The 15,822-nt window shown below is 40.3% G+C and overlaps 1 protein-coding gene across 3 annotated transcripts in view; it reads left to right on the plus strand.

The window, feature by feature from the left end:
* agap1 (ArfGAP with GTPase domain, ankyrin repeat and PH domain 1) overlaps window positions 1–15,822 on the plus strand; it is a 263,429-nt gene that overhangs the window by 193,731 nt on the left and 53,876 nt on the right. For all 3 annotated transcript variants that reach the window (XM_036569793.1, XM_036569792.1, XM_036569794.1), the window contains 2 exons: window positions 1,104–1,269; window positions 4,017–4,178. In XM_036569793.1, coding sequence (XP_036425686.1) covers window positions 1,104–1,269; window positions 4,017–4,178 — 328 coding nt within the window. The remainder of the gene's footprint in view (window positions 1–1,103; window positions 1,270–4,016; window positions 4,179–15,822) is intronic.

Consider the following 15,822-nt stretch of genomic DNA (forward strand, 5'->3'; position numbering starts at 1 on the left):
TCTAGATATTGCAACCCCTGGTTCCCGTTAGCATCATTGTGAAGAGTCTGTTTCACATCAACCTGCTCTGACTTTTACATCTTAACCACTGAATTATGCAGAAGTGTTGAAGCATCACTGGATTCCTCCTTTAACATCTTAAATAGAAATATGTTTAGACTAAGGCTGGGCATTATTGATGAAATTCAGTATTACCGTATTGTTCAACCATATCACAGTATCACGATATCAGATTAATAAAATTCTTAATATGAAGTTAATGAACCCATGCTCAAAGAATGTTTAATAAACCTGTAGCTTGTTTAATTGTTTTTTTAATAATTTCCCACTAAAAGTAAACTTAGTATATACATAGTAATAAACACAGTATTGTAAATGTTAAGCAGTTAGAATCCTATTTAGAAAGGAAACGTTTAAATTTGTTTAGCTTTTATGCATTTTGAACTATTCTTTCAAAACAGTCTAAAGCACCAAATTTCTAACTCTCATGTCTTTGGAAACCTTGAGTAAAATGCACAAAACAGAATTAAAAAACTAAAAAGAAGCCACTTAACAACAGGGATAATACCACTTTATTAGAGTTAGAGAGTTAGAGAGATGTAACAGTGTCGCCTATTTTGTTGTAAAATTGCATCACAGCATAATATTGTGACTACTGTATTAGCTTATGGCTAGTGCGTTAGCTTTGTGCTTGTAGCTAGAGCAATAGATTTGCATTATATTGGCTAGAACATTAGATTTATAAAGCATTGTAAATTTCTGTATGTATTCAGATATTTTACTGTGATTATGTTGAATTCTAATAAACTGGAAATGGAAACATTTTTATGTGAGACACGTTTTCAACTCTTTCCTTTATCATATTGAATCGAATATGGATTTTGTGAATAAATACCATGGATATTGTTCATTATCTGTCAAAATTAGCACTGAAAATAGCGATAAAACTAAAAAGCAACATCACTGTGTCAGTATCATGGTATACCAGTACACTTTTGATGACACATAACTTTAGTCTGTTGGTGTTGAATGGGTAAACGTGGCCATATCCTCACCCTGAAGTCTTCTCATATCCTTTTCACTGTCCATTGTTTTTACTCCAGGACTACATGCAGAATGTGCACGGGAAGGAGATTGATCTGCTGAGGACTACGGTGAAGGTTCCAGGGAAGAGGCCTCCCAGAGCCATCTCCACCTGTGCTGCCCCCGGCCCCAAAACCAACGGCCTCACCAAGGACATGAGCAACCTGCAGCTGGGGCAGGCTCCAGGTAACACGCACTGTTTGTGTATAGATTGGCTTTTTTAACACAGTTATTAATATAAAAAAATAGCAGATTTGAAGAGGTGTAGTAGGAGTGCAATTGAGTGCTAAACTCACTTAAAGGATTATCGATGGTGCTGACGGATCTAAGCAATTGAGTATGTCTCTGCATACCAATTGAACGGCGCAAGCAAAGTATCTAGTGTTCTTATTAAACAGTGTAATCAACGTCAAATCATCGCATCCTGTTTAGACCATTCACGATAAAAAAGGAGCAACATCTTTAAATCCCCCCGAGGAATATAAAATACCCTGTCCACACATGTGCACTCACACATACGCACACAGCTCCAGGAGGACCAAACTAATAGCATGAATATTCAGTGACCCATAATACACGTACTAATTATTGTCATGAATATTAATGCAATCAGCGCTGGCTCTCCAGTCAGGCAGCTCTGAAATGAGCACTAATGAGAGAGAGAGCGAGGGAGGGAAGGAGGGGTGGGGGAGAAGAAGGAGATAATTCACTCAGTCGTAAGGTAATGAAAGCTTTTGTAAGTCAAGGATTTGACTCTCTGAGGCCAGGTTGCAACTGTGATCAGAAGGACCTCTTATGTGTTTGTTGTAATATCTGTCTTTGGGAGTGCTCCAATTAAATACGAGCTCAGTCATCACACACAGAGCAGCAGAAGCAGTCTACTGTGTGTGTGTGTGTGTGTGTGTGTCTGTCTGTCTGTCTGTCTGTCTGTCTGTGTTTTCATACATTCTCAGGACAAAACCTCCGGAAAACCCGGGTAACCTACCTCGTCAGGGCCAGATAAACGGTCCTGACTTTTTAAAGTGCTTTTTTACAAAAGGCATGTTTAATTGTTTAAAACTGAAAGAGCAAACAAATTTCTTTTTTACTGCTGAAGTTAATGAGTTTGGTTTAGAGTCAGGCTTGGTAAATTACGTATTGTCGTTGTCTGGACATAAACTTACAAAGTGGTAACTTTAGAGAAGAAAAAAAAACTTTAACAAGTAATGGAAGTCAATGGAAATTTTTTAGCAAGGAATTTTGGCCTTTTTGTTGGTCCATTCGTCATATAAATGTAACCCAGTGCAAAGGGTAACAGGAGATTTCAAATTATGCAAAAACGTTGCAAATAACAAACAAAGAGATGGACAGTAATGATGGACCTATCACAAATAGGTTCTTAAATATATAAAATGCATAAAGGACATACTACTACTACTACATATGAATTATATTATTAATTATATAAAAGCATATACATATAGAACATATCATTACAAATAAATACTAACACATATATAATATTTATGGGGACATATTATTACATATAAGTAATTAAAATATATTATATATATGGGGGATATGTTACGTATATGTATTTAAATATTGTTTCTGTTGGAGCCAAAACTTGTATCTTCATTTTCATGTTTTTCATTTGAAAACACGAACTGCCCTTCATATTGTGCGAATATTTCATGATGATCAGACCAATAAAAATGTTCCAAACAATCTTAGAAAATAAAATGTTAGATAACCTTAAAACTTAAAATGTGTGTGTGTGTGTATAATCACTGCTGTCAGAACACAACCTTGTATCTCCATTTTTGTCTTGTCATTTTTCAGTTTTTTACATAGTTTAAAAATACCTATCGCTCTTTACATTGTATGTAAAATTCATGATAAATGGACCAAAAGAAACGGCACAAAATGACTTGGAAAAAAGTCTGGTTCCATTGACTTACATTAAAAGTAAAGTAGTTTTTTTCTTTCTCCTGTAAAGTTACCAATTTGGAGATAAGAGGTTTTCTTCTGACAACAGTGATATATATGTGTCACACACACACACACACTGTGTATGACCCCACATCCTTACAAGTCATAAAAACAAACCTTTGTGTGAGGCCTTCACTGCCTCTCAAACTGCATGTTCGGTTTCTCCCAGATGGCCACTGATGTTCAAACTCTCAGCGTGCCCAATCGGTGCATGCTATTTCCCCCAAAGGTGCCTGCGTCTGATTTATCCGCTACAAAGGAGATTAAATTGAGTCGTGGCATTTCATTCAGTGCACTTTTTGCAGCAGGTCAGCCGGCGAGCCGTAGCTGCACAACAGCGTATTATCCGAGGCTGAAACACTTAGACGGTTCCGCTATTTTTACCACAGAGAGAGCGTTTCTGCAGCAATAACAGCAGACACTTCAAACGTCACCATCATGCCGCTATTTACGTTTAGTTCTACATAGTTAAACGACCTATTAAAACCAAGGTGCAGCATTTTATTTGGCTGCTAAGCGTTTCTCATGGATGATTGTACATGAGTGTGCGAGTCATATGCCATATATCTTAATCCCTGCATGCACAGGACAGCAGTGCTGTAATCTTATTAGTATGATTATACCCAGCTGCCTATGATGGCCACCTTAATTGTGAAGTTTGGGAAGCAATCCATATTCGGAAGCCCACATCCTAATTAGGCCCCTCTAGTGGGGATAATTAACCTCAGAGTAATCTGACGTCCATGTTTATGCTTGTTAGCGTGCGGAGAACGGGGTTAACATCTGTGACGTCACCTTGAGTCAGGTCATCTGAATAAAGCCCTAATTGGAGGGAGGAATCTGGAAAAAGGCGCCTGTTTTGATCCAGACAAATCTGTATCATTCTACCAATTAGCAGTAGAAGGTGCTGTATGTTCTGTATCTTTTTTGTATCTTATGTTTTCTTCTCTCTGTCTCTCCAGGCTCGGTGAGCAGTAGCTCGTCTGCATCGCAGATGGCGAGTGGAATCAGCCTAGTGTCGTTCAACAGCCGACCGGACGGCATGCACCAGCGCTCATACTCTGTCTCCAGTGCCGACCAGTGGAGTGAAGCCACAGTCATCGCCAACTCAGGGGTCAGCACAGGTATGGGAGACCCTTCCAGCCACTGGGCCCGCTTTGCTAACAGTATCACAGCCTTAGCATCATTTTCACCGGCTGTGTTTACATGCAAAGATTTTTGCCAATCCGATTGAATACATTCCGATTATAGATTAAGACTGAGGTGTTTATTCTCACTTTACTCAACAATCTGATGGAAAATCTCTGTTTACATGCTCACTACAAGTAATCAGATCCAAAATGACGTGCATGCGTAAAGAACAACTTAGTGTAGACGTTACCATGACATCGAACATCACGTGAGTCCAGTCAGAGTGAGATGAGCAGCAGTGAGCAGTGCTTGCGTTTTTAATTACTTTAAAATGATGTCAGACTCAGGAAAACGTCCTTCACATGTCCTTATTAAAGAAGGCCGAGAGGAAGACGTCGTGTTCTGAGACACATAAGCTGGACGTCCATCCCACCGCCGTCTTTTAAAGATCAGAGCATAAACTTTGTCTCCTCTGCAGACCAGTTTCTGCTCCGCCATGTTGAACGGTATAAACTTTCACTATGACGCGACGAACATGATCAGAACGGACTTAAACTTTCAGATAGGGAATGTAATCAGATACAGGCGTTTATACGGATATTATTCTTCTATTTAACAGATTATTTACAGGATTACCCACCTCGCTCAGTTGGATAGAAATTGTATTCCGAATTACCTCAACTGGACTATTCTATTCTGATTGAGGTGTTTACATGGACGTATTCTGTTCCAATTGAGCTTTCAGTCAGATTATTAACAGATGATTAGGCTGCATGTAAACGTGGCTACTGTTGCAGATTAAATCCAAAGCAAAATGTGTCTATAGTGGAAGTTTACTATATACTCCAAATATAGTTGATTAGCCACGATTTCTTTGGTGTCCAAAGTTCCTTTTTAGTTTTGCACTGGAGCCTTAAGGCTAATGTACCATCTTATGCAAAGGTTTGTGCACCCCTGGTCAAATTACACGTTTTGTTAATTTTCTAATGAAAAATAAATATGTATCCGAAAACATACTTGTGCTCATATTAATGCATGGTTTCCGTGTAACTGGGTCACTAACGTGTTGTGAGCAAAATAAAACTGAAAAATGTGGCCTGTGCAAAAGTAATGCACATTTTGTATTTTATCTTTTTTCCCTTAATAAGTTAGTCAGCAAATAAATAGACATTTTGTGCTAAAAATATCATCTTTAAGTTTTTCCCCTGTAGAGAATTCGTTATGCTTATTTTCCTTCAGAAAATGAAAACCTGTGTAACTTAACGGGGGTGTTAAAACTTTTGGATCCAACTGTGACTAACAAGTAATGGAAGCTTATGTAAATCAATTAGCATTGTGTATTAGCATAGCCAACTGTGTGGCTAACATCACACACTTTCCTCAGATTTGAACTAGACTTGCTTGTGTGATTTCTGACTCTATTATCTACAAAGATGGACAAAATTACAGACAATGTTTAGATGACAAGATGGCTGCTGCTAGTCTTTAGCTCTGTGAGGTGCTTTATCCAACTTTATTTCTAGGTAACTGTCTGTCATACAATGTCAGAAATCACACAAGCAACTCTGAAATTACTTAATAATTCCCCTGATCTCAGACAAGCTTCCGTTTCTTATTAGTTATGTTAACATCCTAGCTTCAGTTGCTTCAGACTTCAGACACCAAACATGTCTTGGCTGATATATGAATTGGGGAAAGATTTTAGCTGAACTGTCACGGCTTTGAGCTGTAGGGTTTTGACTCAGCTCCATAAACATTGGAGGCTCCATGCAGCTCCTCAGTGTGAGTGGGGGGTTCAGCAGGTGCAGTGGAACTCGAACATGGCCTATAGTCGAGTTCTCTAAAGAGACAGTGAACAGTTAGACACACACACGCAAACACTCTCCAGTGCTCTCATATATCTCTCATTGATTGTAATGTCAAACCCTAATGCGCCTTTAACTGTTTATCAAGGTAATGGGCGCTCGCAGTGCCACAGTATCAATGACACATTCATTCAGCAGCCTGAGACACTCATGGGAGGATTTTTTTTGTGTGCTGTTTTCCCCTTAGGCTGGTCACTGAGATCTGGGTTTGTCTTCGCTTTTATGACAGAATTAGTGTGGCTGCTTTTCTATACCTTGTCAGGATGTGGGCTCATGCATATGTCTCATGTAGGACTGTTAAACAATTAAAATAATGAATCACACATAATACCATGAATATTTGTAGTTAATCATGATTAATCGCATTTGTCTTTTGCCCAAATTAGACTCTCAAGACAGATTTTGCACATTAAAAAAAAAACAATTTTTATTATAGTTATAAGAGTGGACAAAATAAGCATCATAAGAGTATAATTACTTTTTATAACTACTTTCAGTAATTCAGTAACAGTTTTATTGTGAGAAAACAGGGTTCTTGTGAGCCTGAACATAAAAATGATGTGATTTCCAGAGATTTTCCAGTTTTTTGTCACTGATATCCAGCGAGCGCAACAGTGGCTGCATGTTCCAGCCAATCATATATCACGGTCAGTGGTTCCAGCTCCTATGGGATTGTAGCCTCTCGATCTCGTACATACAGCTTGTGCATTCTTGTTATGTTGGAGGCTCTTGAGGGGAACTAGAGCTTTCCATTTTGCTGTTGCTTTGGATAGTTTGGCATTTAAAAGCTGTATTTGAACAAGAGGGCTACAGTTCTGTTAAAGCAGTAAGCCACGAGAGGCTGTGTTCTACAACTCCCTTCCCTGTGATAAAACCGCAGTAACGCACTGCCTCGAGTGGCTTATTTCTTTTATAAAATGGCGGCCAACATAAAATATATTAAAATACGCAATGTTTTAGATGATAATTTAAGTTATTATTAATAGTAATTGACATAAACAAGTATTCCGCCAAGAAATGTAGTTCCTTTAGAGTACGGTATCATTGCTAAGCAACCATTGACCCCTGAAGGAGGAGAAGACCGTTCGGTGGAACCTACGATAACACAGCACTGTTTAATGCACCTACTTTCAGTTTATAAGTACTTTTTGGTCACCAAATCTTGTCTTCTGCCAGTCTGACGACGACACTTTTCACACATTGGGGCTGAATCTCAAACGCCCCCCTGCTCCCTACATAGTGCACTATGTAGGAATTTAAATACTGACTCCTGCACCCCAACAATGCAAAATGTCACTAAGAAATGGTCATTTGGGATTCATCCACATTCACACTCGACAAGCAGTGCACTATCTGACAGCAGAAGCTAGAATTTCTAAACTTGATGTTTCATAGCACACTATTTAGCGAGGGAGCACAGAGCCGTTTGGGATTCAGCCTGGGTTTGACGCTACTTCTGACTGAAACACAGACATTTGAAGCATGTAAAACATTCAGGTGACATTCTTAAGACTTTTATACTGCCGTTTTACAGTGAATCATACCGTAAGTGCTCTAATTCAAGCCTGTGATATTAATGTTGGGGCTGTTTAGCATGTTTGCTATCTTTTAGCCTGTTGGCTAGCTGACCAGCCTAGTTCTAGTTAAGACACTCGGTGGCCCATGCGATCAGCATTAGAGTCAAAGATTAACCCGTTAACAGCAGAAGGGTGCAGCCGTGGCGCAGTAATACAGAGTTCAGTCGCTGTGAGGTGGTCATAGCCGTGATATATCGTGGATTCGATATAACGGCTTTGAACGCGGCTCAGCCAATTAGATTTTAGGACCGGAACTATCCGTTTTATAATATAGCAGTATACAACGAGCGGGCAGCTGTACCATTTTGTTGCTCTTGACATTGTAGATTAGCCCTATGCTCTCTGGATTTCATACAAAGTTGAGACGTTTTGACAAACTGACACGTGCAGAGAGAGTGTGAGCAGTGGAGTGACAGCTGTCAGGCCATGTGTGTGTTTGTGTGTTGATTATGAATGGTGATAGGGTGTGCTGGTTTGCTACAACCCCCCCCCCCACACACACACACACACCCCCCAGTCTGTATTTAGTGCTGCCTTCTCCCCAGGCCTCCTGCTCCAGTCTGCCTCAAATAACCATTAAAGCTGTGAAAGGCTTAAACGGGCTCCCAGGGGCCTCAGCAGCAGGCTCCCTATCTCTCTCTCTCTCTCTCTCTCTCTCTCTCTCTCTCTCTCTCTCTCTCAAACACACACTCACTCACACACACACAGCTGAGCCTCAGACCACGATGACGCCCCTTTAACCTCAGTGATACAGATACATGTACAATGTGGATATTATGGTTATTCTAGATATACAAACAGAAGCACGACTGATTTTCTCTTTGCATTTAGATGAAGCAGTGATAAAAACTGGACTTCAAAACTTGCTGCCTTGAGTTTCTCTCTCTCTCACATTAGTGAATTCTCATCTTAGGTCTGGTTACTGCTCTGTTCTCCGCCATCCTATATAATTTTATGTGCCTCATTACATGACTTTAGTCACAAAACCCTCAAGTCTGTAGGTTGTCATCAGTGTGATTAGCTTACCTCAACTGTCAAGTAGTTAAGTTATCTGAAATAGACTTTCAGACACGCTGATGTGCTGTTATCTCTAAAAATGAACAGAGGTACAGACGCAATTCAAACTTTAAGATGTCATTAATACAGATTAGCATGATTTCTTTGTCCCTTTGCAACAGTCACACATAATAAAGACAAGCCAGGTTTATTTATTAGTAAAAGAATCACATGTGACAGTACTACTTTGATTAAAGTCAAACCCCACACAGTTTATCCCCTTGTTGTGGTGTTAATGCTCATCAGCACTCCAAACTGTGTTTAACCCTCTACTGCACACATGATGAGATGAATTAAACAAAAAAAATCACTTTTCTCACATAAAATGGTCCTTGATTGTTTTTTTTGACCTGATTATTAAATTCAAAAGCGTAAATAATAATAATAAAAATAATGTATGCAGGGGTCCTTTTTGTGTATGTTGCCTTGTGCGACAATAGGAAGAAATAATATAGAGCCGTGCTTCCTGAGGTGGTAAGACCTGGCTTATGACTGTTTAAACCCATTCCACTGTTGCTTCTAGGCAACAAACATTTCTGCAAATTCTCATAACAAAAAATCTGGTACTGAATGTTAAAAATGCCTACTAAGTAATAGTACAACCAAGTACATGCTTTTTATTGACTTACACAAACTCTTCCCTTATTGTTAACCCTATCTTTGTCGTTAAATATGTATAATGTTATTGTAAAGTCAGGAAAATGAGTTTGTTGCCCTGAAGCAACATTGTGCAATAGAGGGTTAAACCACCTTTAGTATTAGTACGTAGCTTTTGTTATGTTAACAGAATCTTTGTATATGTTATTTATTACTTAATAGAAAAGCAATATTCAGAAAAAGTGTAAAAGTTTACAAATTTTACAAGCGGCGATATCCCCAAACATTTGACAGGCAGTATTTAACCTTCTGTAGGTATACATCTTAAATGGGCTTGTCTTGAAGGCAGGCGTTCCTGGCTGTGGTCAGTGTGTAATGAGAGCGGGGTCTGGCCGCTGAACTGTGGGTCTGACCAGGTCTCAGCTCCACTGTGGAGGCCCCAGTGAGTTCCTCAGTTATGAAGCGTGTGTATGTGTTCGGTCCCCTCGGCATCTCTTTCATAAGTAACCTTTCTGCTGGCCTAATGATGTGCCTGGCCACTGCAGTTGTGGACGTGAGCTGATGGCTGGATGATGCTGATTGCTTGTCACCTCTCGCCTCGGGAGCTGACAGGAGTGAGATCCCCCCTCTGCCTCTGTCTCTGTCTCCCATGCTAAAGGAGGGATGGAGGAATGAAGACTATGCTGTGTTAAAGTAATTAGCTGAAGGTTCTCTCTGCAGTGGCTCGCAGTGCTGCCAAGTGGCTGCACTAAGGGTAGAGTAGAGAGAGAGACTTTGTTTACTGAGCCCTTACCTTTTTTTTGTGACCTATGCATCACTATGAAGTCAGACTTTTTTTATTAAAACATGCAATAAGCAGGATTTTTTATTTTATGAGTCATAACTGACTTTATTTATAATCGCTGTTTTCGGAAGAAAACCTTGTATCTGCATTTTTGATGTTTTTCAGTTTTTGAAAATACCTGTTACCCTTTACATTGCATGTAAATTTCATGATGAATGGACTAAAAGAAATGACCCAAAATTCTTTGGAAAAATGTCTGGTTCCATTGACTTACATTAAAAGTAAAGTAGGTTTTTTCCTTCTCCTGTAAAGTTACCATTTTGGAGATTTTGGAGGTTTTCTTTCAACAACAGCGATATAAATAAATAAATAAATAAATAAACATTTCCAGTGTTGAGGATGACCGTTTTTTGAGTTCATTACAGCCTCCATTATTTTCAGGTGACTTGCTTTCAGTTTTTCAAAGAAGGGGGAAATTTTTCACACCTCTGAAGTTTAGTCTTCGAAGTTATTTACATTTCCTTTTTCTCACAAGCCAAATAATCCCAATTACAAACGTATACTTAGCAGTTTTTAAAAACTTAATCCAAGTCTCTGGTGTCCAGTTCCAGTATTATGGTGCAAATGTACTGTTTTTCTTCAAAGATGAAAGCTTTATGTTCTGTTTATCTGAAGATGATGGTTTTGGTGGTCTGTCAGGGCTTACCAGATGATGGCATCAACAGGCTGAGCAGTTTATATGTTACACTGGCTATTTTCTGTTGGGCCATGGATTCAAAAACGGATATTCTCACGTTTCGCATGACGTCACACTGTATAGTTGCTGCCATTTTGGGGACTAAATCAGGGAGTGACTGCGCTGTGCGATGCCTTCAATTTGCTGTGCTGTGTGAACGATTCACCTGCGAGACAAGACAGAAGCCGAGAGACGAGAGACACACAGACCTTTAATTCAGTGTTTTCACTCCAGGCTTGGAGCCGCTGCACTGTATAGTTTAGTGTCTCTCTCTGCTGTTCACCTCGTTCAGCTCAAGAAGGGATTAATTAGCTAATAATATCAGGTATTTTAACCAGGAAACCACAATTGTGGTTGGAGGACTGGAGCTGAACTCTGAACTAACTGCACTAGCAAACTTCAGAATCACGTCTGTCGAAACACGACGTCATTTTCCGACCCACAACATTCAGTCTGATATTTAATGTTAATGTTTCTCCATTCAAACGTCATTTAAATCAGACACAGAGAGTGAAGTTATACCGGCTGTCTGCAGCTCCGTTAGGGGGACGACTGTTTATCTCTCAGCTGATAACATCAGCTAAAGTTATCTAAAGGCCAGCATTTATCTCATCTGTGTTAATTAGCTGATGTCGTTTCCCTCCTATGATGGCAGAGACAGGTAGAGAGAGGTTTATGGACATAATGACATTAGGATTACTTTGATCTGCTGAGTCTTTTTGTTCTGCTGTCTCCAAACAGTTTCCAGGTTCAGTGCCTTGACCTGCTGCATAACAAGCATCAAACCAATCGAGGGCTCTTGTATGCAGCCGTTTTGCTCCTTTAAACTGCGTCTGCAAAAGCCAACTACTCTTGAGTTTACCGATGCCAGTGGTTTAAATTGGAGCGTAGTAATGTCCTTTTTCTTTCCCAGATTGCTCTGTGATATCCAGTTTTGCTTATGTTTCCTTTGAAAGCATTAGTGAGATCATGTCAAATCTTAATAATGGGTAAAATCATTGTGCTTGATTTTAGGATGTTGCTCAGTATAGCTGTTGTATTGTGCCCCCGTGTCTGTATTTCTCTGTCTTATGTTGTCTTTTTTCCTCTCTCTGTTTCCTTCCCTCCCTCTCTTGGGGATTGTGGGGGACGCAAATGTGATGTCCCCTGTCGTCTTCTCCTCTTTAAGCCAGCTTGCCCCAGAGCGCCCAGTCCTGCACCAAAATAATGCATCTGGCCTGGGGTCCGTGCCTGTCGTTGCCCTCTCTGCTTTAATTATGGCAGGAGTAATGAGGGTGTCTCTTTGATTCTGGGCCGCCGTGTGTCGCTGCACGGGGGAGTAGGATCAGAGGCTGCGTGTCAGAGGTCGTCCCGCCGCTCGGGCTCTCTGCTCTGGGGCAAACAGCCGCCCTGGCTAGCTATAAAGCTCAGCCTGTTCAGTAACGCTCCTATTTTAATGCACCACAGCCCGGGCTGATGACAGCAGAGCCTTGTGTCTACTGTGTATTCTGTCTGATGAGACCATGCCTGTTGTCTCCTCCAGTGACAGCCACTGAAAGTTTTCTAACGGAGATGGCCAGAAACAATGCCTTCAGATTTGGCTCAGTTAAAGATTTTGACCAAAGAATTATACCATTTCCTTTTTTTTAAGGTTGAAAGAATATTTCTGCAAAATATCTCATTTACATGATTTTTTACTTACCACTAATGCAGTGAATTGACCACGACATTTTGGTGTCCAAGTTTTGCCTCTTTGGTTTAGAAGTCGAGCTGCCGGGCTAACAGTGCCAGCAAACACTGGAAATAAATGGTCACCAAAACTGTTTCCACAAATACATGCCAGAAGCTTGATATATTTGCTTCAGATTACATTGATAAGCCATGTAAAAAATATTTTAAGAAATATATTATTTCAGGGTAACATCCTGCTTTCAGGTACTAATCCGACTTTAGAGTCTAGGAGGCTGGAGAGCAGCTGAGCTGTGAAACTTTACAGGTACATAACTTTGGCGCAGTAATAACTAAGGTACGCTTACTGTAAGCCTTACACGAATAACACTAAGCCTATGAAAATGTATTGCCTTCCATTTTGCGAAAAACAGAACAGAGAAATCTACAGTGAGTCTGGTGCTTTACCACCGCTTTTCTATAGACGCAGACACATGCAAACTTTTGCTGTGCAGTTAAGTTACTGTGATGGCCATTCTGTGGAGAAAGGTCTGGCTCTCTCAGTCTGACATGCACCGCCAGCCTATTGATGACGTCAGTGCCGCTCTGCCACGACAGTGTTTTGTCGGTTTTATGAGGAAAAACAGCGAAACACGAACTGTTGGGCAACGAGAGCTACACTGAAAATATATTAACGTTGTCATACTCATCATAAGGTGATGGAAACTTTCAAAATAAAACCTACCAAGACGTTAAGACGTAATGTCGGGTTTATTTGCAGAAAAAAAACAGGCTACTGTTGAAACTCATGAAAGCCATCCTGAAGACGATAAGAGCCGTTACGAATTAAACCTGATGGTTTTGCTTCTTAACAGGAATCGGCTTGATGTTTGCCGTTAGAAACCTTTAGGGAACAATCAAATGTATCTGGAACCAGTGCCAAAACGCCTGATTAAATTATTTGAATCCTTTAAACTGTGATATGAACCCAGTAGGAAAACACAGAATACCACTAGCGACTGCCGAAAACCACCAGGAACCAACAGACACTTTTAATGTTTTCTATTGCTTTTTTCAGCAGGAAGTACATTGAATGTAATCCTCTAGCTGTGTTATGGATGAAAAATGGATTAAGTGATGATATCGCTAAGCAGCAGCAGCCGCCAAAAGTCACCGTGCCGTTGGGCGGCTTCTGCCGTGGTGGCAGAGAGTGCATGTGCACGTGACGTCACCGGGGCTGAGAGTGCATCTGGCTGAGAGAGCGTGTCTGCAGCCAGACTCTATTGACTCTGTAACTGTTGTGCCATTTAAGGTGGAATGGAAAATTCAGATAAGGAGCTATCCTCAGCTTTGTGCTAAGAGGTGGGTCTAGGGGGGTAAGTGTTGGGTCCAGCAACAAACTATTGCATTTCTTTTATATATATATATATATATATATATATATATATATATATATATAAAGGTTAAAACATGTATGATTAAGGCTCATTTGCACCAAAAATGCTGTCTTCAACTTTATAATCAGGATTTTCTGAGTGCACTCGCTTAGCTTCTGTACCTACGCTACCCTGCAGTGCATCTCTGTTAATTCTCTAATAATATGTAAATTCTCTTAGGCCTGTCTTTGGTCATCTTGCCCAGAATCATACTAAATTACGCTCACAGAAGAAGTGATTCCAGTTATCCTAAATGGCTGACCCTTCTTTTAGCTACACAGAAGTTTGTTTATGGTTTTGTTTTGTTTTTATAATTTGTTGTGAGTCTTGCTGAATTCGGTTTGAGATATTTTTGGGCATTTATTGATGGAAATGGTTTTGGAAATTATTAACTAGAAGTGTTTATTAGTAAAATTAGCCTTGTAACTCCAGTTCTAAAGTACAGAAGCAAAATTTTGACAGCAAGCATGTCTTGGCTGTTCGACTGCATTTGGGGTAAGTAGAAAATCACATAAATTTGATATTTCACTGAACTGTTCCTGTAAATAGGCCTACAACATAATGCCAAAATAAAATGCTTTACAAACCACATCATGTGATTTAGAAATAGCGTTTAAAATTTGACCTGGACTGGTCAGAACCAGCAAATTGTTATAGCCAAACCTTGCGCATCATTTCTCATTCCTTGATTATTCGCAGTCGTGTTCTTTTAAAAGACTTTTAGTAGACTTTTTCATTATCTTTTATTTTTTCATTGCAGTTAAAAGGCGCAAATAAAAGACAAAGTAAATTAAAAGATTTTCTTCATTGGCACATAAAAAAAAAATCCGATCCTTGGTTTTTGGATTGGGTTTTCACCCCAGTGTGTCCTGAATTTTTGGTTGTTCATTTAGTTGCATCACTCTTCCATCCACTGTTCTGTCTTCTTTGTGTTTCTCAATTCTCTCGCTCTCTTATTCACAATGACTTCTCTCTCTGCCCCCAACCCCACCCCTGAAACGTCACCGGAGGAGGTGTGTTAACTGCTACCTTGATTAGTTTCCCTTAACTTCAGTGTGCACGTTCATTCAAGCATACTAGACAGGAAGATAACAACTTAGCCTTCTCGTGAGGCTCTGTCAAAGTGGCCTTTGTTGTCCATTTGTGTGTAGCAGGTGTCTTTAAACTGAAGATAATGTGGAATTCAGACCCTCAGGATCAGCCCCTCGAGATCTGTTCCACAGAGGGGAATCAGGCCGGCTGCTTCCTGTCATGAGCCCTCCAAAAACACAACAGTCTACTATTTGATCTGCTCCAGTAGAGTAAAGCCAGGCTAGAGATAGAAATCTAGAGACCTGTGCTCCAGCAGCAAAACAAAGGCATTGGAAGAAGACAGTGGAAAAGATCATACAGGGGGGAAAAGGTAAACTAGCGTGGCATGTGTGCGCGCCGTGCTCAGACGGAGGTGGTTAATTGCACGCTGCGGACGGCGTGCTGTCGACGGAGATAAGTTGTCACGTTTTCCACTTGAGCAGAGACTAAACGGTTGTAAAATAAGTTATGAGTGTCCTTGGGGCCACGCGCAGCGCCAGCCTGCACCCCCACCCCGACCCACCCAGCCGGCCGGATATTGATGTGATCCGAATGTTATTTTATTCTGCCGCTAGTCACAGCTGTCAGCTCTGTGCAAGATGAGTGAAAGGCGCCTCCTGATAGCCCGAGCCGGAGAAGCCGGCCAAATGCCAGCCTGATACAGCCTGATATTAACACTGCTGCTCATTCACCTTCACTACAATGTATGTCCGAAAGTATCCAGACGCCTGCACATCTGGCATATCTTCCAAAATCAAGGGTATTAATAGGCTGCAATAACTCCCATTACACTATGTCTTTGGTGGTGTGCTTTAAATGGCCAAATCCACCAATTAGAAGATACTTTTGGACATATAATGTAGAGCAC

The sequence above is a fragment of the Colossoma macropomum genome, unplaced genomic scaffold (genome assembly GCF_904425465.1).
Source record: "Colossoma macropomum unplaced genomic scaffold, Colossoma_macropomum, whole genome shotgun sequence".
NCBI lineage: Eukaryota > Metazoa > Chordata > Actinopteri > Characiformes > Serrasalmidae > Colossoma > Colossoma macropomum.